The sequence below is a fragment of the Maylandia zebra genome, linkage group LG3 (assembly GCF_041146795.1).
Source record: "Maylandia zebra isolate NMK-2024a linkage group LG3, Mzebra_GT3a, whole genome shotgun sequence".
Classification (NCBI taxonomy): Eukaryota; Metazoa; Chordata; class Actinopteri; order Cichliformes; family Cichlidae; genus Maylandia; species Maylandia zebra.
In genome coordinates this window covers 56,866,021-56,890,924 of record NC_135169.1, presented here as the reverse complement: position 1 = coordinate 56,890,924, position 24,904 = coordinate 56,866,021, and the positions used below count along the sequence as shown (strand labels likewise).

The following is a 24,904-nucleotide window of genomic DNA, read 5'->3' as shown; positions in this document are numbered from 1 at the left end:
TTCAAACCGGTACAGACCAAATAAGGAAACGTCTTCCTGCCTTGTGAGCAAAGAAGTATCCTGTGTGTAGTTTATCAGCTCAGCTACAATTTATGATCATCCCAGCAAAATACACTCCTAGACATAGAATACAGAGTTCTTTCATCAGTGAATTCTGAAACGAACCACCTAGCCTTTAACGAGCCTTTTCCAGGAGATAAAGAAAAAGGGAGGATAGGAGTAAGGAAGTGGTCTCATCTCTGTGGTATTTTCGACCTTGGGGTACCAGCCTGTGAGTCTTACACATCAATTCTTGGGTCAGAGAGAAAAATAACTAAAACAAAGGGGCCTTATTGAATGACAGAGTTTTCCTGCATAATGTCACTATAAAACAATATCCAGTAAATGCTACCATGGTACTAAAATACCTAACAGTTCCCCTCTTTTATTATTTTTAAAAATAATAACTCAAATAGAAAGGAAAAATCACAAATGTAATAACATAATATAAAAAGCAAATCATAAAATGTAATAGTTCACAACCTAATGTTCAATATACACATCAGGAACATCATTGGTAACATCTGGCACATCCTCAGGATCAATTTGTGCTAATTGCAAATACATTGAAGTAGCTGTACTGGTAGCTATATGGGTTATCATTGAAAATGTGGCTTGCAGAAATGTGAACAGGGTTGCACTTTACAATATGAAATAGTAAATAAAAATCCTAAGGTTAATGCAGTAGATATGATTAATAACCTAAATATATAAAAAAGACAGTTCTTCAGTCGTCTTCTGGCCTGGTCCCAGGTTCGAGAGACACAGAATAAGCGTCGTATGATGACAATGGGCATTTCATTTTCTCCATTATCAGGATGGAATGAGTCTGGCTTTATCAGGTTAGACATCATGTGGTACTTTTGGCTTTCTGTTCCTGCTGGATGTTTGAGTACCTTGTTGTTGTTCAGGTGAAGCATCAAAGAGCTCTCTGAGTCTTGGCTCTTTCAGGCGTTGTGTGTTAATCAGTGATTGTGTGTGTGTGTACATTGGATCCGGGCGCTGGCTCGCCTGAGATGTCGTCTACCCGTGTGTTTATTTGCTCTAGTTCCGGGCGCTGGCTCGCCGGAGATGTCGTCTGCTTGATCCGACGCCTGAGATGGTCCGATTGGGCTGGTCTTAACCCTGCTGGCATGAATCCACTGAGGTTGTCCGTCTGTGAGGATGCTGGTTCTTCGTCACTGCCAGTACAGTCTGGGGCTGGAACACGCGCGGCCTCCCAGAGAGTCCTTGGTTTTAGTGGCTTCTCCAACATGCGTCTCCTTGTCTCCACTGGTGGAACTGTGGAGGGGAAAGGCTGAGAGAGACAAACTTTCTGATAGTTATTATTCAGTTTTTCTACCAGGTTGTGAACATCAGTGGACAATGCAATATACATCACCTTCTACTAGCGGTGCCCCTCTGGAAGCTGACCATGGTGTTGGAAATAGTCTTATTTCAAATGGAAATAATTTGGTTACTGTAGATTGAGTCATTCTAATCTCACACAGGACTTGAGTAAGTAATTTGACCCAGGTCATTAAAGTTTTAGCACACTTTTGAATTACTTCTGATGTGAATGAAGATCCTCTATCACTGTTAATCTGGTGAGGTATTCCGAATCTGGGTATTATTTCATTGCTCAACTTTTGACAGACTACTTCTGCAGTTTCTTTTGAGGTTGGATAAGCTTCTACTCATTTACTAAATTGATCCACTATTACCAGTAAGTACTTGATGCTTCCTTGCGCTGGCATATGTGTAAAATCAATTTGTAATGTATGAAATGGAAAATCTGGTTGTGGTAAATGCTGATGTTTTGCTTTTGAGCTACCTACATTAGTTCGCGCACATGTTAGACAGGTTGCTAATATGCTTTTTACTGCATGTGATGTTTTCTCAATTACAAATCTTGATTTTATTGCCCCTATTACCCCTCTTTGTCCGACATGACTCACACAGTGAAAAATGTCGGGCAAGGACTGGCATCAGGGAATATGGGAGGGCAATCAAACCCTTAAGATTTTGTATAGGCCATCTCTGTCTTCTAAGGTACAGTCATTATTCTATGCAGAGGCTTGCTCTTGTATGAATTTTAAATCAACATTTGTGTCTAAATAGTCTGGGAGTGTAACAAGTGGCAGCTGTAGGGGCACAGATAATACTTCCTGCGGCGGTGGGAGCTGTGATGCAGCTGCAGCCTTGGCTGTCACGTCTGCTAAGGCATTACCTGTTGCTTCGTCTGTGTCAGCTGTACTGTGTCCTTTCGTTTTTACAACTGCAACGGCCGATGGCAGCTGTATAGCCTGAAAAAGTCTTCGAACAAAATCAGAATTTAGCAATTTATTTTCCATCAGCAGATCTAAATCATCTCTGTCTCCACAATGTGCCAAAGTCATGCACAACGCCAAATGCATAGCGGCTGTCTGTGTAAATCGTCACATGCTTATCCAAATGTAGCTCACAGGCGCGTATTAAAGCCATGAGCTCTGCTTTTTGTGCTGAGTGAAATGGTAATGAGTGAGCCTCTAGTATGATGTCAGGCACTGTTACCACTGAATAGCCACAAAGAAATGAGTTGTCACTCGGCCTTGAACAGGACCCGTCCACATAAACCGTGGCTGAGTCTGGGATAGGTGTTTGCTCTAAATCTGGACGTGGTGCTGTGGATTCCTGTATACGTGTCATGCAGTCATGAACGTCAAGCCTGTCTGAGCCATCCTGTCGGTCAGAAGAACACAGCATAGGATCAATAAATGTGAGATTTGCATATGTTGTTTAGTTATGTTTGCTAGAATGGTCGTGACCTGGTGATTGGTGTGTAGAATAGTGTCATGTGAGAGTGTAAGCTTCTCGCAGTCCCTTATCATGATAGAGCAAGCTGCTACTGCCCTCAGGCAGGCCGGCATTCCTGAACAATTCAGGCAGCACCTTTGAGTGGCGGAGGTCAGCACTCCCTGTAATGCATTGAAAGAGGCAGTCATTTCTGTGGACCACAGTATTCGAGGAGGCTTCTCTTTTTTACAACAGTCACGCAGAATGTGGTCATGAAAAGAACAGTCTGGTATCCACTGTCTGCAATAGTTCACCATGCCCAGGAAGGACAACATTTCCTTCTGTGTAGTGGGACGAGGGACGGAGGTCACAGCTTTGACCCTGTCTGCAGTCATGGAACGTTTTCCGTGAGACAGTGTGAATCCGAAATATTGAACAGAAGTCTGACAGTACTGCATTTTCTTTGCTGATGCTTTGTGGCCAGTCTTTTGGAGGTGCTGGAGAAGCATGTGTGTAGCAGTTTGACATAGTTTTTTCACTTTCAGCACAGAGGAGGAGGTCATCCACATGTGGATCAGGGTGCAGCCCTGGAGGAGTGAAGCACCATTGAGAAAGCAGCAGAGCTGTCTATCATGCCTTGGGGCAAACGAGTCCAAGTGTACTGCTTATTTCTATGTGTGAATGCAAATAACGGCTGTGTGTCACAGGTACTGAGAAAAAGGAGCGGAGCATAAATCCACCACGGTAAAATGTGTATGCAATGCATGTCAATATGCTGTGAACATCTGAAACGAGAGGTGGCAGAGGAATGTTGACTGCATTAATTTGCCTCAAGTCTTGTATGAAACGCCATACGCCAGGTTTGTTAGGCTTTGGCACAGGATTGACAGGAGTGTGGGCTTTATTACTCCTGTAGTCAATAAATCTCCTATCATGACATCTAGGGCTGCGGCTTTTTCCGTGGAAATGGGATGTTGCTTGACATATACTGGCTTGTTGTGTTTTAATAGGTGTGCGTGATAAAGTGTACAGTCAATAAATCCTATATCATTCTCACTTTTAGACCACAATGTCATATTCTGGTATTCAGCTGGCAACGTAAGTGCAGAAATAGTACAGTCGATAGGGTAGGTTAGATCTATGTGACGACATGGTGTAGTTATGTCATAAACTATGTCTGAGTTATGTGACAAAATCACTGTTTGACCTTCACTTGTGTGAGCAGTTATCATGTTGTTGAACATTGTGAGAGAAACAAAAGTGTGGCTCCCAGTCATGGGATTACCTGTTAGTTGCGTCTGTACACGTTTTTTTTTGGCACAGTGTGTGACATAGAGTACCGGACAAAAAGGATGTTGAGTTCATTCTCTGCTGAGGGTCCAGCTGACACAGAGGATGTTCCTTCTCCATCATGTCGGTACATAGGGCAGAGAAAACATAAGCTGTTATCAGTGTCAGCAAACATTTCACCCTTTATGTTAAATGAAATACACAAATTCATTTTTGCTCTGGGTGTCTGCGGCTGCTGGAAAACTGAGCTAAATTTGCACCTCTAGCTTGTCCAACAGTGCATAAAGCGTTTTATGAATACTAGGATAGATTCATCAGGCTTCTGTTTACACATAGTTACTGCATTTAAGTCAATTTTGTCTCTGGACATTGTTAGCAGGAATTTCTTTAGATTCTTAAAGAAATCGGCGACTTTGTCATTATTTACCCTCCTTTTGTCCATAGCGGTAACATTTGATGCATCACGTCGCGGCATTCTATCATATATTTTCTACAGGACTTTTTAAGCAGACTACTTTTCTTATCACAAATGATATTCAACATTTCTACTGACCTGTTTTCTGGCGATAATCGTTCGGGATAAGGCTCCGAAAAGAAATTAGAATGCATTGTACTCACAGTCCGTAAGTTGTAAACAAAGTCAGTCACATAAGCACTCCCGCATGTTCTGGATACGTGATCATGGACGTCTTCACCGATTCGCGGACGTAGGTTACACGTAACCGGAAATGGGAGTTATACTGAGCCGTTATTTGAGACTTTATTTTGTATTTTATTAATTTTTTGGTTTTACAGGTACTTTAGATTTTTTATCGGACCTGTCTGTGGTCTTTGAATTATTCTGACCCATGTTCAGTGATTTCCAGAGGGGTTTACACGCTAGGAGGATTTAGGTTAGTATTTTCGCTGCGGCACAGCTGAGGTCACTTTAAATTTATTGCTAGCAATTTTTTGTTTGTGTGAGCAACTCTCACTTAGCGAGCAACTTCTCGCTTAACGAGCAACTTCTCGTAAAACAACAGGCAACTTCCTGTGTCTTTCTGCTTTTAATTTACTGCTTTTAACCCTTGTATGGTAATCGGGTCTGTGAGACCCGTTTTCAGTTTTCTTTCGTTTTTTGTTTTTTTAACAAAATTTAATTTAATTATTTACTAGCTTTCTGTGAGTGAGCAACTTCTCACTTTTTAACGTACGTTTCAAGACAACAGGCAACTTCCTGTGTCACTCTTTGGTGAGCAACTTCTCACTTAACGAGAAGTATTTAAGACAACAGGCAACTTCCTGTGTCACTCTTTGGTGAGCAACTTCTCACTTAACGAGAAGTATTTAAGACAACAGGCAACTTCCTGTGTCACTCTTTCTGAGTGAGCAACTTCTCACTTTTTAACGTATGTTTAATTAAACAATTAATTATTATTATTATTATTTTTTTTAAACAAAATTAAAATATTCAAGACAACAGGCAACTTCCTGTGTCCACCAACACCACACAAGGGTTAATTTACTTTATTCGGGGACTGAGGAAGTCGTCAGTGTATCTCTCTGGATCACTAAGTGAAACTTCGTCAGCATATCCCGTTTTTTTTATGGATCGATCACTGAGAGAGGCATAACACGGTCTCATATAAATATTAAAGACGTGTATTTACCTTCTGTCAGCGGATCCCACTTCTGACGCCAAAATTGAAGGAAATTGCCGTCCCGGGTTTCCTCCGTGGCGTGAGCGATAAGCAGAGTTTTGTCCTTTCCTTCTAAGATTCCTAATTATTTAAAGTAACACTCAGGTATGCCATTCAGCGTGTTAGTACGAGCTCGGGAGCAGCTTGGGAGAACAAGAAAACAGAGACTGCTTTAGGTTGCCTTCCCAATCGACTCAAAGGTTTATTTGATACACAGCAGTTTATATAGATGAAAAAAAAGGTTCGTGTGTCAGCTTTCCCAGTTCAAACCGGTACAGACCAAATAAGGAAACGTCTTCCTGCCTTGTGAGCAAAGAAGTATCCTGTGTGTAGTTTATCAGCTCAGCTACAATTTATGATCATCCCAGCAAAATACACTCCTAGACATAGAATACAGAGTTCTTTCATCAGTGAATTCTGAAACGAACCACCTAGCCTTTAACGAGCCTTTTCCAGGAGATAAAGAAAAAGGGAGGATAGGAGTAAGGAAGTGGTCTCATCTCTGTGGTATTTTCGACCTTGGGGTACCAGCCTGTGAGTCTTACACATCAATTCTTGGGTCAGAGAGAAAAATAACTAAAACAAAGGGGCCTTATTGAATGACAGAGTTTTCCTGCATAATGTCACTATAAAACAATATCCAGTAAATGCTACCATGGTACTAAAATACCTAACATGGATTTTCTCTGTTCTCTTTGCCACAGCCCATCCCAGCAGCAGCTGAAGCAGCTGACTGTCACAACACTGAATAACACTTTAGGAGGAATTTCAGAGGTCAGTAAAGCTCCAGGTTCAACATCAGTTAATTAATCATAGGTCATCATAAATGTGAACCTGGCTGGCACACATGTTAATGTTAGCCATTTAAATATTAGCAGTTAGCTGAGGCCACAAGAAGAAGAGGCCCTAGAAGAACAATGGATGATAAGATTAGATTTTCAAGACTAGACAGAGACGTGTTTTCCTTTACTGTCTCTTACAGAGGAGGGAGCAGATACCAGACGAGGTCACGGAGGTATGGGGAGGATTCGCAGCAGACAGCAAGACTGCCACGTCCATGCGAGAGAGCGATGGCTACGATAATCTCTGTTTTTGTCTCCCTATATAATGTTGTACAGCCCATGTGAGGGTTATCCTCTCTGCGAACCAGATGCTTGATTTCACACAGAGGTCCACCAACTGAATTTGATCAGTTATGGAACGATTTACCTCGACAGGCTCCTTCACTCGCTGCTTTTAAACCTCCTTTAAAACACACTTTTACTCCCTGACCTTTGACCCAGTGTGACATGTTGACTCACTACCTCAGACAGCTTAAAAATAGTCTTTTTGTTTTTTGGTGCTGCCTAAAAGAACCGTAAAATATCTGTCCTATATACAGTTATGTTCATATATTTTTGTACTACATCAGGAAACTCAAAAACATAGTTTGTAATATTTTAATCCTTATTTTTAAAACTGTTTTTGTCATTTTTCTTCTCCCATTGCATCAAAAATCATTATTTACACTGAATAAATGAGTCAGCAGCTCTCTTACATTGTTGCTGCAGGTTCATTACTGAAGAATGGAGGTTCTCCTTTGGACCGGTCACTCCTCACAGACACACAGCTGGATGCTGCAGATCCTGCTCCATCCTCTTCCTCCATCTTCTTGATGTCAGGGTGGAGTTAGTCTGAGAGGCAAACACACACACTCAGAGGTGCTGTTGTACTGGAAGCATCACACTGACGGGTTTCTAAAGTTCTCATTGATCATTTCATGGAGTTTCTGTGGTAAACACTGTCCTGTGACGTATGTGTTATGGTGAGGGTCATGAGGGCTAACCAGCCCCACTCCTTACTCCTCATATTTCAGCCTGAAGCACAATAACAGCCTAAACCTAACCAGGAGGCTGTAACCTCAAAGGGACTTCATGGTTAGAAATAAAGGTTCAATGAAATGAAGCAGATCATAAAAACATGAGTTCCAACTTTAAAAGAAGCATCCACACGATGACGGCACAGCAGAGGAGCACTTTCTCTAACACACTGATTCAGTTCCACTGACACAAGGACACACACAGGAAGGCACACACACACAAGCCTTTATAAGAAACAACACAATCATCTGCGCTTGACTTGTCAATCCAAGTCCTTAGCCCATGAGCCCGCGGTATCAGACCACAGATATTCTCTTACTTTGAAAAAATAAAGCCAGGTTTCAGAACAGACCTGATGTTTATGCTACAGCCTGTTTACCAATATAATCAATATCTGCCCACTGAATACATTGCAAAGTACTCACTGGGCAGCACGTCGTATGTAGATCATTGAAGGAAGAAAGTAATGAATTTGTGCACAAAGCAGATGAAACAGTGTGTGTGACTGTGTCTGACGTCACTGTGTGTGTGAGCCACAGAGAGGTGTGAAAGACAAACATCCAAACTCAGCCTGCTAGTGATGGGATTTCCGGCTCTTTTTAGAGATCCGGCTCTTTCGGCTCGGCTCACTAAAAAGAGCCGACTCTTTCGGCTCCGAACCGGCTCTTCAGGTTGTTTTGTTGCTTTAATTAATTTATTATTAACAATAATATAAAATTATGCACAAAAGGAATTACTAACGTAAAAAAAGTGGTTTTATTTATATATGTTTATATATAAATATATGCGGTGGCCCCTAGAGACAAAACACGTACAAACTCCAAAACACATTTCTAGCATGAACTGAACTTCCAAAGCAGAGCTACTAGATCACTTAAATTACACAATTGAAAGCATGTGTGTATTGTTTGTGTATTTATACACAGGCACTCATATATATATTCAAATAATTTAAAAAAAAAGTTCATTTACCTGTTACTAACACACACGAAATCCGGTCATTGGTACTTACTGGCTTGTGTAGCCACAAGATAACAAAGGCTCAACACTGCGCCTAGCATCCTGGAGCACTTCTGTTGTCTTTTGTACGTGTTTTGAGTTTTTATGTGCTTCTGAGTTTTTACGTGCTTCGGAGTTTGTACGTGTTTTTACGTGTTTTGGAGTTTTTACATGTTTTGGAGTTTGTACGTGTTTTTACGTGTTTTGGAGTTTTTACATGTTTTGGAGTTTGTACGTGTTTTTACGTGTTTTGGAGTTTGTACATGCTTCAGAGTTCGTACGTGATTTGAAGTTTGTATGTGCTTTGTCTCTAGGGGCCACCGTAAATATACTTTTATTTATTCACTCCACATAAAATGTAATAAATAAATCATATAATACAAAAATCAACTATTCACATTTCAACTTTTAACTATTTAAATTTTCAGCTTTTTCCTTTTACAAATTTAAAGTGAAAAGAACACAAAACACAGACTGTCATGTGCATGTGTGTCATGTGTCAGACTGCAAACCACAACACAATTAAATATAAATTATAATATGAAAACAAACAGAAGATGCACATTCTCTGTCATATGGGCCTGCATGAATAAACTTTCTGAATCCTTTATCATCTGCAACCGAAAATAGTTGTGGATGATTACTATACCTTCCTAATGTTGTTGTCCCTGCCTCTCTTTCTCTCTCTCTGGCTTTGTTCCTGTGCTACTGAGTGTAACTACCGCCCCTCCCCCCCTCTTCCCAGCGTAAAGCACAAGGCTCGCGTGCTGAGTGAAGCGGAAAAAAAGTGCGAGAGAGAGGTTGAGAGAAAGAAAAAAAAAACCCACGTGACGGCTCGCGATAAGGAGCCGGCTCGCGTCGTTCACGTCAAAGAGTCGGCTCTAAGAGCCATTGCGTTCGGGAACGACCCATCACTACAGCCTGCAGTTCTGTTCTGTGATTCTACATTTGACTGTCCATTGAGTTTGGTGTGCACTTCTGCTTTGTTCAGATGCAGGAGGTAGAGCTGGTCACCTACTGATTTGAAGGTTGATGGTTCGATCCCAGGCTCCTCCAACCTGTGTGTCAAGTATCTTAGGCAAGATACTAACCCCAACTTGCTCTCTGATGGATCCATCGGAGTGTGAATGCACTTAGAAAACACTGAGTACAGATAAAGTTCTTGTGAGAATGGGTGTGATTGGGTGAATGTGACATGTTTTATAGAACGCTTTGAGTACTCCGGGACAGTAGAAAAGCGCTATATAAGAATCAGTCCATTTATCATGAAACACCCGGCGACGAATAGCATTTTGTAAAAGCCGAGAAATGCACCGTATCTGATAGCTTGCTGCGAGACCTCACACCGAGCACATCTACTGCGGGTGTGGTGCCTGTTATTGGACCCAGAGTTAGCAACATCCCCCAAGAACCCGAAGAGGAGAGTCCTGGCCCCTAGCCCTGCCAGTGTAGCAGAAATATTGACGGATGATGATGGCAGCAGCAGCTGTTCTTCTCTGGGTGAGTAGCTTAATGTTGTTCGTGTGTAATTTACATTGAGTAGGCTAACCACGTTATTACATTAATGTAAGGTGAACAAGCAAACGCCGTCACATTGTTGTCTTCTTGTTTGATAGAGTGATACCATAGATGTCCTATAGCTGCAAAAAAGGCTAACATTGTTATCTTTTTCCAAAAAAAACAACTAAACATGAGAGGTTTTAGGACAAAGTTTGTGTTCTCCATTCTTTAATCACTGATTCGAGCACCGATTAAGCACAGGCACCGTTTCAAAAGTACCGGTTGGGAACCGGTATCGGATAAAACCTAAACGATACCCATCCCTACTCCTAACATGCCTCCTTCCTCCTCTTCCTTTTCTTTCAGCCATCAATAGCATGACAGTCTTATTCATTATGATCCACACATTTTATTTGGTAAAGCTTTAGTTCAGAAGGCCCTTACTAATGCAACACTCCCCATTTACCCAGGCTGGCACTTGGAGTACACTGGCTTGTGGCCCCTTGTGCCAGCATTGGTGCTTTCCTCCTTTCTGCTGCTCACAATTCACCGATCACACTTTGACTATTACCATTAAAACAAGAGTCAGAAAATTTAGCAACAGAGCTACGATACTTTAAATGTTAAAGTTTCATGATTCACGTGTGGATGTTGCATAAGAAAAGCATGATGTATAAAGTATAAGTGTTTCTGACCAGTTGTTCATGTTCCTTCATTTTTCCCTGAAATCTATCAAATACTGTCCAACAGACTGATGGCACAGCAGTGCAGAGGCTGCAGAGGCTGCAGAACCTGCGTCTGCATCGGAGAGCAACATGGGGTTAGTATCTTACCCAAGGACATCATGCAGACTGGCATTAAACCACCAACCTTCTGGTTAGCAGGTGACCTGCTCGACCACCTGAGTTCCAGCCATCTCATCAAAGTGACCAATCACATTAGAATCCTGTCCTGCTTTGGGCTCCGCCTCCAAACCATCCAAAGCGGGTTTATTTGCACCATGTATGCAGGTAAACTCAAACATCCATTCAGCTGCTTCAGAAGGAAAATGTCAGCTTGTGGTTTCAGTCACAGGAAACTCACAGGTTAGAGTCCAGCCAGAGGGCTGCTGTTGTTTATCTGTAAAGTCTTTACATTTACAGAAATAAATAATTATGTGGACACATCTGGATCATCAGCAAACATGAAACCAGGTGACCACCAGGACCAAGCTGACTGCTGACACAGAGTTCATATTCTAACTGCTAGCTGCTCTGCTAGCTAAGTTAACTGATGTTAAAGGTCAGAGTAAAGAAATGACGTGATGCTGCTGGGAGTGACACCACAGACTAGCAGCATTTAGTTACTCAGCATATAATGCAGTTAATCTGAAATCTCTTTTTCTCTCTGAAACAAAGTGACAGCAGACTGAGTCAAAGACAGAAACCTTATTGAAACACCAAATATTCCCCGGCTTCACTTCCTGATCCAGGATTCAAAGAGGACGTTGCACTTACTCAGCTTCTTCCCATGAACGTCTTCCCTCTGCAGCTCTGCTGTCTGGACCAGGTCTGTGTAGAAACAGAGACAATCTTCTGCTTCATCAGTCCTCTGTGTCTGCAGGCTGAAGTCACATTAAACACTTCACACCAGCAAAGAGTCTGAAGCTCAAAGGTCAAAGGTCAGCTGCTGCACCTTGTGTGATATTGTTTGATCAATAATTAACCTGCAGCAGGTTTCTGCTCCAACTCCGACACACTGAACAACCCTGAGAACAAATCAGAGGATGTGGGCGTGTCTGCAAGCTTCAATAGTATTAAACACCTCACACCAGCAATGAGTCTGAAGCTCGCAGGTCAAAGGTCAAAGGTCAGCTGCCACACTGTATATAATATTTCAATATGTATACAACCTGACTGTGGGTGTGTGTGCAGCCATAAACAGTTTAAACATTAAACACTGAACCATAAAAGAAGCTTAAGCTGCAGCTCACAGGTCAAAGCTCAGCTGCTGCAGCCAGTTATGACTTTACATAAATCATCATGTTTTCCCTCTCAGCACTTGGGCTGTTTTGACTCAGCTACACTATGGCAAATGGCCAATGGTTCCACAGCTGTTCTTGTTCACAGCATCATCCAGTTAGAGAGGAAACTGTATAGTGCAATGATGATGTTCCAGCGTCATGCTGCAGTTGTTGCTCCTCCTCCACATGCTTACCTGCCACAGTTTAACTCCGCCTCTCAGACAGTCATGTCACCTGATCTGCATGTTTTGTTGTACGATGACATCATCTTGAGGTTGACGAGGAGGGCGAGAAAAATTAGTTTTGTCCTGCAGATGGCGATCTTGCACCGTGTTCAGAGAGCCAACACTTTGATGGTGCTGGTCTACTCAGCTTACTTTTATCCTGGGTTGGACTCTATATGAGCAGCTTCCACTCTGGTTTCACTGTTAAATACACTTGTTTGATTTCACGTGTAAAAGTTGGAAAATAAATATTTAATTATTTGTTGGTACATTTTTTTTGCTTCATTTGAGGAATGAACTGTTAAGGTGAAGAAATGAAGGTTAAAATAGTGGTGCTTTAAACCACTGCAGATGTATAATGTAATTTAACATGTTGATAATGGTTGTTGTGGGCTTGTAATGTAAATGTGGTCTGATTAAATGTGACATTAATGGTGACGCTGCATAAACCTGATAAAACAGTTCTATTAGTGGGTCTGTGTGATCAGCATCAGTGGGTGAAGGTGAGGCCTTGACTAGTAGAACATCATGTTGGTGTATGACAACACATGAGCCAACATCAGACTCCGAGCGCTACGATGCTCAAGATCAGAAGATCCAGTGTGACATCATCGTTACCTGGCAACAGCAGCCCTCATCTGACTTTATTGGAGGATATTTACACCAGCAACAATGTTTAGTTTGATATGACGGATTAACAACATGCTGTGATATCCAGTTCATCTGTAATAGATACTGGATCTAATCAGTCAGCAGATATTTGATCACCTTATTTATAACTATACTAGAAACAAACACAACTGTGTTGGTGATTCATGCAAACTTGCATATCAGCCTTTTAAGGTTTTGTAGTATTGAGAACAAAGAGGTTGTGTTAGGGCTGAAAAGCCCGACTTGTTCTCCTCTGCAGGTCATCAAATGCACCACAGAAGTTTGTATTTGCAGAAGCCTGTATATGTTTGATGGCTTTATTATTCTCTGTTCAAAGACAATAAATGTGGAAAATGTCTCCTGTAGTATCAGCGTCATTTAAAAATGACTGCAAACATTTAGAGAACATGTGCTGCTGTTTGTCCTACATGTCCAACACTGAACTAACCCTGAAAACGTGATGGCAGGTGGCAGATTGGAGTTCACATGAAATATCGGCTGCATGAAGACTGGAAAATATAGATGATAAAAATATGCAGCCAAACATTTGTGGACATGGATAAACTATCTGATCCAAAAAGCAGGAAGTGACACAGCTAGAAAATGAAAGTGTGTAACAGCTGAAGTCAAATGTAATGCAGAGTTGAATCTGCACTTGGATCATCTGTGAAAGGTCCACATGTAGGGATCACATGAGTCCTGATGTTTGTCAGTGCAGCTTGAAAACTCCATCTACTGTGGGCTACATATACTGGGCTGGTAGCTCCATAGTGCTGGAAAGAAACTATTCAATGTGCATATTTTAAAATCAGAGGCTCTTCTAACACAGGAGCCATGTTGAGTTTAGATCACAGCCGACCACCGGCAGTCTGAAATGGAATGAAGCCCATTGACAGCCAGCAGGTCTAAACAGGAATGGAACGCATCCATGGATAATACACCACTTTATTTGAAGACATCTGTAGCACTGCCTCAGTTCTGGATGTTTCCACAGACTCCTCTGGCCTCTGTGCACCTAAAGAAAAGGTCAAAGGTCAGCAGCACATGTAGTTGGGATAAGTTTTCATTTACAAACAACAGTCGCACTGTGACAAAGTGGAGGAGCAGTTGCAACGCTCTCCATTTGTCCCATATGTGTTTACCTTTTCTTGCACATTGTACACATTATTCTGTTTCTATGTATTTGCTATGATTTGCTATTTGTCAAGTAACATTGCTTCACTCACTATCCCGGGTTTGTTTGTGTAAGCGTTGTGTTGCCGGCAAATCAAACATTCTGCAAATTAAGACAAATACTAAGTTATGTTTCTTTATATTTTATTATGTTACAGATTAAGTCATTTGTTCATACTTACTTTGTTTGTCTTTTCAGTCGTCCTAAGGGTCAGGTGTGGGGAAATGCCCGCCTGGGATTTCCTCATTTTAAAGTCCTGATGATGTCACATATGACATCAGCAGGTCAAACAAAGTGGAGGGGTTTCTTTTTCCATAGAGATGCTTCCTTTTGTTTGTGTTAAGGTTTAAAGGGATTTGTTGAATGTTTTTCCTTTCGTTAATACTGCCATTTAGTTGTGTAAATGTGCATGTTAGAAGTGTGTAGAGGTTTTGTGTTTTTTGGATAATCTGTGTAGCGTTTTAGATCCCTCAGTTGAGTGAGTGGTACTGGCTGGGCAATTGGAGGGAAATTGGTGGCCCTATTTAAAGCCAGTCTCTACCAGATGCAGGAGAGAGGAGAGGTGAGCTGTGTCACCAGATCCATGGTATGTTGAGTTTTGTTAATAGAGTTTATTTGGGGAGGAAGTTTTGTTAAGTTACATTAAATTAACTTCACTGTAAATAAGTTGCTCACCTTGGAAATCTGAAATGTCTGCTTCCCTACCACCTTCCTTGACGTTCGAGTCTGACTACTTCACACGCACAAACTATACAATTATTTTCCTCCAATTTTCACTTGCAGAAATGGTCCTGTGTGATTTCTAGGCTGTGATATAAAAACTAGTTCCTAATGGCAGCGATTCACTCAGTAAACATGTGTTTCCTTCACCAACCTCACACACAGATCCAATAAGATCAGGAAGTGGGCAGTATAGTACAATATGTGTTATTTTGTACTGTACTGCCCAAACTAAAGATCTGCTGAAGTGTTGGAAATGATTCAGATGTTTATTTTGGACGATACAGCAGAAGATCAGACATGAAAGTGGAAATAACACAGAAGACATGCAGCAAAGGGTCAGAGGTCAGACTGGGCCACTGGATTCAACAATGAGCCAATGATCATCAAGTAGTGACTAAAGCAGAGCCCTGACGTTCTGACATTCATCACACAGTTAAAACAAATGTCTGCTGATGACTTGATCTCATGAAACGACTGATAGATGTCAATTCATTGATCAGCTGAGCTCCTGCTGCTGATCTTCTTCATCGTGCACAGAAACATTCAGCTTGTTTCAATCAGTAAATAACTTTGAACTGTTCCCACTCAAAATGCTGTCAGAACAATGATCATTGTTACTCCCCTCGAGTCTTAATAAAGCTCAACTTGTTCTTTGTGTTTAAACTGACATTTATTTCGGACAGGAGGATTCTTCCACATCTTAACATGTAATGATGTCCAACCACAGCCGATACAATGCCGTCAGAACTAAAAGGAAATACAAACTTAAATGAATAGTCTTACTAAAGTCCTTAAGCATTATATACAACGAAACATTCCAACAAAATGATCAATAAAGTACACATTACACCTCACACTGCGGCTATTGCACTTGAATACCACGCAACAGTCGCGCATTTACATACAATGATAATAAATAAAACATTTACCTCATTGGCCTCACTCAAAGGGAATAAACTTTCATTTTTACGTGGTGGGGAGGTCCAAAAAAAGGCACTCTTTATTTATCTTTCTGCACACGTGCAAACCTCGTGGCTCGTCTCTTAATTAGCTTGCTGAGTGTGACAGCCAAAAAATGCCCTCTTAGCCACAACACAACTTTAGAAAAGGTTCCTATCTAATTGCACAATTAGCACAAATAACACATTTAAACATATAAATCTAATCAACAAACATGAATTACTATTTATTTCTTAATATTTCAACTCAGGGGCGATTTTAGCCCATTTTTGGGGGTGCTGAAATGAATCAAAGCACCCCCAAAGATTTCTTACTTTTTTGACAATATTTGCTGTTTGTGTGACACACTACTAAAAATATAAAAAGCATACAGTATTTGGTTGAGACGTAACATTTTAACAACAAAAGTATAGATACCCCCCTCCCATAATGGTTTGTTCCAGCTCGCCTCTCCTCTACTCTGGCTCTAGCGCCCTTTCTGCCAGAGCGATGGTGGCTGAGACGCAGCGGAGCGGAGGTGTAAGTGCCTGGCTTAAAACAGGACATATTAGCTACATTTAACCTTCAGTTACTCTTTATATAGTTAGGTAGGAGTCAGGCCATGTTTCTTTTTAGCTGAAAAACATTACACCAGGTAACCTGCAGTGTTGAAAATGTGTTTTCCGACGATGTTTGCTACCCAACAATCCGTCCTGCTCTGTAGTAAAATCAGCATGACCGTCCTGTTGCTCCCATTGAAATGCATACAGCCTATTTAAAATCTAAAACTTAAAATTGTCCGTAGCCTGCTGTTGTTACCACTGTCCTGTTTGAAATGGATACTTACGAGCTAACTGACTGGATCAGAATCAGAAAGGGTTTTATTGCCAAATGTTGAGCAGGTTTACAACATTAGGAAATTGCTGCGGTGCTTCAGTGCAAACATACTGTCATAAATTACGCTTAAATAGACATGAAAAAATAAGAATAAGAATTAAAAGTGCTACGTAGATAGATATATACATGAGTGCAGGTGGTGATCAGTGCAAACATGGAATGATGCAGTGAACACAGCGTAGGGTCACGTGTTAGTGGTGGGAACAGTCATACGGTTATTGTTCATGTGTCCAACAGCAGAGGGGAAGAAACTGTTCTTATGGCGAGAGGTTCTGGTGCGAATGGACCGGAGCCTCCTGCCTGAGGGGAGCAGGTCAAACAGACTGTGTCCAGGGTGAGAAGGGTCAGCTGTGACTGAGCTGCACGCCCCAGTGTCCTGGAGGTGTACAGGTCCTGCAGAGATGGGAGTCTGCAGCCAATCACCTTCTCAGCAGAGCGCACAACACGCTGCAGTCTCTGTTTGTCCCTGATAGTGGCTCCAGCGTACCACACGGTGATGGAGGAGGTGAGGATGGACTCGATGATAGCGGTGTAGAATTGCATCATCGTCCGTGTTGGCAGGTTGAATTTCTTCAGCTGCCTCAGGAAGTACATCCTCTGCTGGGCTTTCTTAATGACGGAGGTGATGGTGGGCTCCCACTTCAGGTCCTGGGTGATGGTGGTACCCAGGAAGCGGAATGAGTCCACAGAGGTGATGGGGGTGTCAGTCAGGATGATGGGGGGGAGTGGAGCTGTGTGCTTCCTGAAGTCCACAATAATCTCCACTGTCTTTTGGGCATTCAGCACCAGGTTGTTGTGGCTGCACCAGGACACCAGACGTTCAACCTCCCTCCTGTAGGCAGACTCATCCCCGTCCGAGATGAGTCCAATAACGGTGGTGTCATCTGCAAACTTGATTAGCTTGACAGACTGGTGGGTGGAGGTGCAGCAGTTGGTATACAGGGAGAAGAGTAGAGGAGAAAGAACACAGCCCTGAGGGGAGCCGGTGCTGATGGTCCGGGAGTCCGAGACATTCTTTCCCAGCCTCACATGCTGCTTCCTTTCCGACAGGAAGTCAGTGATCCACCGGCAGATGGGATCAGGCACATTCATCTGGGAAAGCTTGCCTCGGAGATGGTCTGGAAGGATGGTGTTGAAGGCAGAGCTGAAGTCCACAAACAGGATCCTGGCGTAGGTTCCTGGGGAGTCCAGAGAGAGAGGCCTGCCGGTCCGCGCGCAGCAGATGGAAGCCCTCCAGCTTGAGCGCGCAGTCCGGGATGTCCTCACAGAGCCACGACTCCATAAAACATAAGACACAGGAGGAGGCAAAGTCTCTGTTCATGCTTCTCATCAGGGCCAGCTCGTCTATCTTATTCCTGAGTGAGCGTACATTGGAAAGGAAGATCCCAGGAAGAGCAGTTCGCAGTCCGCGTCTCCTCAGACGCACGAGTGCGCCGGCTCGCTTTCCTCTCTTTCGGCGTCTCACTTTCCTGATCAGAGTCTGCAGTAAATCTGCCGCAGATGTGACAAATATTGGAAGTATTGGAGTTGACGTCACGCCGCAATGCATTGTGGGAGCGCAGCGCCATTTTCGGGGTCTACGAATCAAAACAAACACACTGTGTTGGAACGACGACTACAAGAAAGATGCTTAAGAGCCTCTCAAAAGAGAATGGACTGTATAGAGACCGATTGCGTCCAGAGGCGAAGCAGCGGTACTTGCAGAAAATAGCGTGCATTGGAAATGCGCACCCGTATGAAATACGGCCGTGGAGTAGAAACCCTGAAGACCAAGCGCTACTGACGTAGCCTGACGTAGCCTGACATATTTTCGTACCTTGTCTGTGGAGTCAACGCGTACAAGTCGTCATTCAAACAAAGGTAAGTCAGCTCGAGTACTGCGTGTGAAATGCGTTTGATTTCCCTGCAAACATTCACATTAGTGCAGCATAAATTCATTCATGAGGGGAAATTACAGTGAGAACATGTGGAGACTGTTAGGTGGATAACATAGTGAGTTCAGTGCATTGATGAGACACTGTCCTGAAGGATTTAGTTATTCTCTATGGTTAAAGAAATTGCACTAATTAATTCACATTTATTATAAATAATTCTAATTATACATCTTGCTTCCATGTTTGTATCCTGTGTCACTAAAAATACATTTTATTTTAGTTTTATACATTGATTAATGACCTGCATAATCTCCTTATCATATTAAGTGATTCATAATTGTCACTTTATGCTTTCTCCATCTTGAAAGTGATGACATCCTTGCATTACATGCTTTAGGTTCATTTTCTGCAGGCAGGTTTCTGACAGAACAGGCAGATTTAGACTATAACATGCAGCGTTCTATAGATGGACACATAAAGAAATGCATAATTACATGTATGTGCTAACTTTCTAAACACTTTGTTACATTTATGTTAAAGTAGATAAAACACATTTACGTCGGCCTTGGCTCATAGTTCTTGTCTTTAAATGAACTTTGTCTGTGTGTGTTTCAGGTACTGCACTCTCAAAGACTGAATGAACCAGCATTGCAGCCATGGCTCACTGTGAGCATCACAGGGAAGGTTGAAGCCGCCCACTGCACCTGTATGGCCGGAGTCGCAGAGACCTGCAGCCATGTCGCTGCTCTTCTGTTTAATATAGTAGCAACAGTGTTGATCTGTGGCACAAGGACTGTTACAGATGAACCTGCATACTGGGTTTTGCTGGGTAATGTGACCAAGATACAGCCAGAGGTTGGCCATAAGATGGACTTCTCCTCTTCAGCTGCCCAAAAAAAGGCTCTTGATCAAAACATAAACAGACCATCTGTATTGACAGGTAAAAGGAGCCGTCCTCAAAACAGAAAAATCCCACCTGCTACTGTGGAGGAGTTGTCACTGCTATTGGATACTTTGCTGGAACACAGTAAAGCTGTGGGTTGTGGGAATGACCCATAATGTTTTATCTAGGGGTCTAGATTTATGCCTGTAGTGCACTGCCGTGTAAATAATTTGCATTTACTGAATATCTACTGACTGAGTCCCACTGTTCAAAAGTTGAATAAAGAAACAAACTAATTTTTGCCTCTTTTTTTATTTTATTAAAACCACCTTATAGAACATCACATCAGTTCCAATGTAGAATCCATGTCATTTATAGTTTACAAATGACAAAATGTTTACACAAAATCATGAGTGTTTACATGATATCACCCACTACTAACATTACTTTATTTACTATCAATTACTTCAATTTATCTTATGAAAAATTACCGCTATTTATACAGCACAAGACTTAAGAACATTTAACAGGAGCAAGTTTCATTTTTCCCTGGTTTTACTACCACACTGTTCACCAAAACGCAGCAAACCTTCACCATCTTATCCAGAAGGGTCACCTCTTCACCCTCACATGGAAGTAGTAATTAGATTGGCATGGTGGTATGTTTGAAGCAGGTCCCTTTTGTAGCGCTGGAACTGAGTCACGATGTGTTTCATCCATTTCATAGGCTGGTTTGCTGCAATAATGCCAAATAATTAGCAACTCTATAAATAGAAGGTAGTTCTGCAAAATCACTCAGTAGGATGTTTGTTCTAATTTGCTATGAGCTCAGAGCGCATAGAAAATAAAACTAATAGGCTATAAAGAGAGATATGAACATATTTAGAACTTACCGGAATGAAAATGTCTGGAGCACCAACAGATATTTGGAGATGGAAGAGAGCTGCACGTCAGCTCGTCTCACAGCTGCTATCCAGGCTGGACGCCTTCGTTTGGTAACATCGATACACGAGCTGCCTCATGTTGCTTCCAGGTTGGGAAAGAATGAAAAGATAAACCATTTTCAAGCTTATTCTCTTGCCGGTCGTGTGATCGAACATTGCAGCTGACCACACAGCAAATACGAACCATGGCTGTTGTGTGTGCCTTCGCTCCCTTTTCACTTGCGCTAGACCCCCAAAATGGCAGATCGGGCCAAAATCCTTTCCACACCCACCCCCGTGACATCACGCTCCAAAGCCCTATAGTATTTTTTTCATGTTAATGTAATTTTTCATCTAATTGAATACAATCTATTTGTGTATGATTGTCAGTCAAAGAGGGAGAGAGGAAAGAGAGGAACGTGAGGAGAAGCACAAGGTCAGGAAGAAGCAGGTAAGCAAACAGACAGGGAGCAGTGACAGGCACAACAGAAACTGTTAAACTGACAAAGAAAAAAAAACCTGATTTTACTCACAATCAGGAAGTTGTGTCCTCCCTATATTAAAGCTGCTGTACAGAATCTGCAAAACAAACTGGGTTGAAACATTTTTGACCCTCTTTAACAACATTCCAACATAACATGATCATTGATCGGGGAGATTAAAATTAATTATATATTTTTATGTGGTTCAGCCACAACTCTACTAAAACCTCAGCCAGTAATAGGTCGGCTAACTTTTGGACCGTCCAGTTGTCTGTATGACTGCCGCAATACGTGCACCACATTTGCACACTATCAGAAAGCACCAAACAGCCCTGGTGGAGTGAGGAGCTGTAAAGAGAAGCAGAAGCTCTGTTTCTAAAAATGTTTTAAGCTTGTTTCAAAGATTCTGTACAGCAGCTTTAAATGTTTTCCAAAAGCACACAGACACTTATCAGTGTTTCTCACACTTTTTACAGTGTGGACCACCTGATAAAAATGTCAAGCTCTCCTAAGGACCACTATGAAAGCATGAAACTCATAAATCTTACAACACAAAATTAGTATTATTAAATTAGTAAAATTAGCATCTGCAGTAAAGATTTTTTCATACGTTGTATACATTCTACCACAGGCAAAGCTGCCTCCATTTTTATATATATTTTTTAAATATTTTGTAATCATTTATTTGTAATAATTTATTCTGTTTCGGGAGTGTTTTTTATGCATCTGTATTATATTATACACACACATTAAAAGTGAATCTCTGTCCAAAAAATGCACTCAGTTTACTTTTTACTCACTGTGAGCATCATTCATTATTCTCCCGCAGTAATTAAGGTTAGGATATGTATTTCTTTTATTCTAATCCATTCTTCTTTTGCAGCATTTAAATAACCTTGATCAGATTTGATGGTTTTGTTACAGACTTTTCAAAAATAGTGTTTTGCTTTTCTTTCACAAATGTTGGGATTAAATTGTGTTAAAATGTACAAAACAGTGATGTCATGTTTTGTGACGAGGACCCAGGCACAGAGAGACTTGATGAATTTAAGAATCTTATGATTTAATAAAGAAATTTGCAGACTTGCACAGAGATGGTAAAATTATGATGACTGATAACAGAGACGAAGACAACAGACGATGAGGACAGGGAGGAACAGGGGTTTACATGCACCAAGGAGACAGTCAGAGAGAACTCGGGACAACTGGAGGCATTTAGGGATGCAGGGACTGACAGAGATGGGGAAGAAGTCTCATTGTGACAAGTAAAGTTTATCTTGCCTGGCTGGGCAGCTGCAATCATTGTAGAACTCCACAAACATCACGTGTTGTTTTCCACATGTAAGATCAGCAAACATACAGAAACTTCCTGTTGCCACACACGGCCTCTAAAATCTCTTCCACGGTTTCTGTCTGAAGTCCACTCTCTGTGTCGGATCCACAGGAAACAACAAGATCTTATTAACATGGTTTGCAATGTGTCTCCTTACAAAAAGTCCAACCAATGAACAAATGTGTGTATTTGTGGAGGCCGAACAAAAGCATGACACATTTCTCTGTTTCTATAAACTGGAGTCAAACACCAATATGAAGAGTTTCACTGACAGACTCCAAAATGCCCCCACAGTGGATCAAAGGGAAATCCTACAGTGTGGCCAGAGACTCTTAATGGCTCCAACATCAACACATCCACAATGTTGGATCCAGTTCTGCCTCACAGAGTTACTAAGACACACCCTCTGCCAGCATCACAACAGCTCCACCTGCTTCACCTGCCTCCTCAGCATCTGTACACCTGAAGAGAAAAGAAAGGCTCCAACAGCTCAAATCTACAAAGGATTCATGAAGTTTCATCCAACAATAACATGTTTGCCTTCCACAGTGTGCTGTTAGACACCACTGTACCTCTGCCATTTCAAAAAGAGCAGCTTGGGAACATTTTGGCTCCAAACACTTTGTGTTTAAGTTCTTTGTTTTCTTTGTGAAGCCGACAACATCTGGAGCTTTTTGACTCATAGAAACATCATTTTGTTCTTTAGATGACAGCAGATTGGGACTGAATAATCAATCACTATCAAACCAATAAAGACAAACATGCTGATTTTACAGGAACTTTGTTGGAGAAGCTGCAAAGACATGAAACTGGTGGAGATCCCAAACCAGTTGATAGTGCTGATTGTTCCAAATAAAGCTGTTTCCCTTTGAGATGAAACGACTTTCTGTCCTGATATATAATGAAGATGTTGTTGTTTTTGAGCCCCTGTATTAAAAGTAGTTTAAAGTCAGCTTGAGTTTGATGTCTTTATGTCAAAGCTGCTCATGATGTTGAGCTGCTGATGGAATAAAAACAGTGAAAAATCTCCTCAATATAAAAGCATGTAGTCCAGACTTAAATGTAGCCTGTTGTTAGCTGAGGTCCACACACAGTGTTTGACAGTGTAAAGTGTGTGAAAGGGCTGCTGGTGGAGCTCACTAGGATGAGCAGGTGACCATGTGCCACGAGGTGGAGAGCAGCTGGCCTGGTTTGATTCTGACCCGGGCCACGCCCCCTTTCTCTCTCCCTCTGCTTTGCTGTCACTTATCTTCACTGCTCTGTCCAATAAAGCTGAAAAAGGCCCCAAATCAAAGAAATCTGCTGCAGCCTCTGAAATGTCTTCTGTTTCCTTCCAGAGGCCGACGGCTTTTTCACCGTCATACATACATGAAACTATCAAAGCTGACAATCATTCCAATAACATCTAATGGTACATATATATAGACACAGGACTACAAGTAAATGGCTCTCAGCATCTGGCTGTGGTAACAAATGTCCCTGTTTTGTGTTCAAATTGTGTGCATGTTTTAGACGTGTGTCACATGTAGAAACACAAAAACCCCACAATGACACAAAGATTGGTTTGACACAACTGTGCAGCTGTAAGTTGTTTCTAATGATTTATTGAAGCTCTTCTAACATTCTGGAGACGATCAGTACATGAATCTGTTCAACACGACAACAATTTGACTCATGAAGCATGAGATTCTGTTTGTCATCTTGTCCAAGTCACTAGTAAGATGAAAGTGATACATAGACTAGTGGACGAATATTATTTTGGAGGACAGATGGTTGCATCATAGAGGAGAAAACAGGATGCTGATGAGGGGTCTTGAATGAGTGAGCTGATTGTTGAGTTTCTGATGTGTGAAGAAGTTTTAACATGGCACACATTGGGTTACATGAGAAGAAAGTCGTTATGTGATGAGACAACAGGGTTATGTTGTGTGGTGTGAGGTGTGTGGCTGAGTGGATGAATGTTTGAGATTAATCTGGCTGATGATTTGTCTTTTGTTGCAAAGTTGAACCTGCCAGTTAGGTTTGGTATGATTTCCCCTCCTGGGATGAAGAACACGTGTCATGACTTAACAAGGCCTTTCTTTCTTTTTTCCTTTTTATTCTGTTACTTTCACAGTGCACTGAAAGTTTGTTGCTAAATCTCTGTCATTTAAAGCACATCTGAACATTTGAACAGGAAGAACTACACAACATGTTGTCGGGAACGGTTGCAAAGTGAGTTTCTCCGAAATTAAAATGGGCTCAGGAGAAAGCCACTTATTGGGACAATTAGGAAGCGAGTCGCTGTCTGAAAGGATTCAGCGGTAATCCAGTCTAAATTCTTTTTCTTTTTTTGAAATGGCGTCATATTGCTGAGGGTGGAAACGAAATACGACGATAGATTCCACTATCAGCACTGAATGAATAAATGAATAAAAAATGAGTAAAAATGGGGAACTGACTGGACTGCTGAAAGCTGACAAGAGTTGACTGACTTAACACCACTATGCAAAGGTTAACCCCCACCCAGATGTGACAAAGGGGTGGATGTATCTCTGTGTGTGTCTTTTGTTGCAGGAGCAGCAGGAGACCAGAGGAGGAAACTTTGGGTCACATGACTGTGTGAACTCTGCAAATTTAAGCTTTTAGCTGTAATTTTTCTGTGTGTCTGTGAATTTACCAGCAGTGTGTTATTCATGA

The 24,904-nt window shown here is 41.7% G+C and overlaps 1 protein-coding gene across 1 annotated transcript in view; it reads right to left on the bottom strand.

Annotated features, from left to right (window-relative positions):
* LOC143416846 (protein NLRC3-like) overlaps window positions 1-7,886 on the bottom strand; it is a 77,550-nt gene extending 69,664 nt beyond the window's left edge. Inside the window, exon 1 of the mRNA XM_076882499.1 lies at window positions 7,300-7,886. Coding sequence (XP_076738614.1) covers window positions 7,300-7,409 — 110 coding nt within the window. The 5' untranslated portion in view covers window positions 7,410-7,886. The remainder of the gene's footprint in view (window positions 1-7,299) is intronic.
* Between the last annotated feature and the right edge of the window lie 17,018 nt (window positions 7,887-24,904).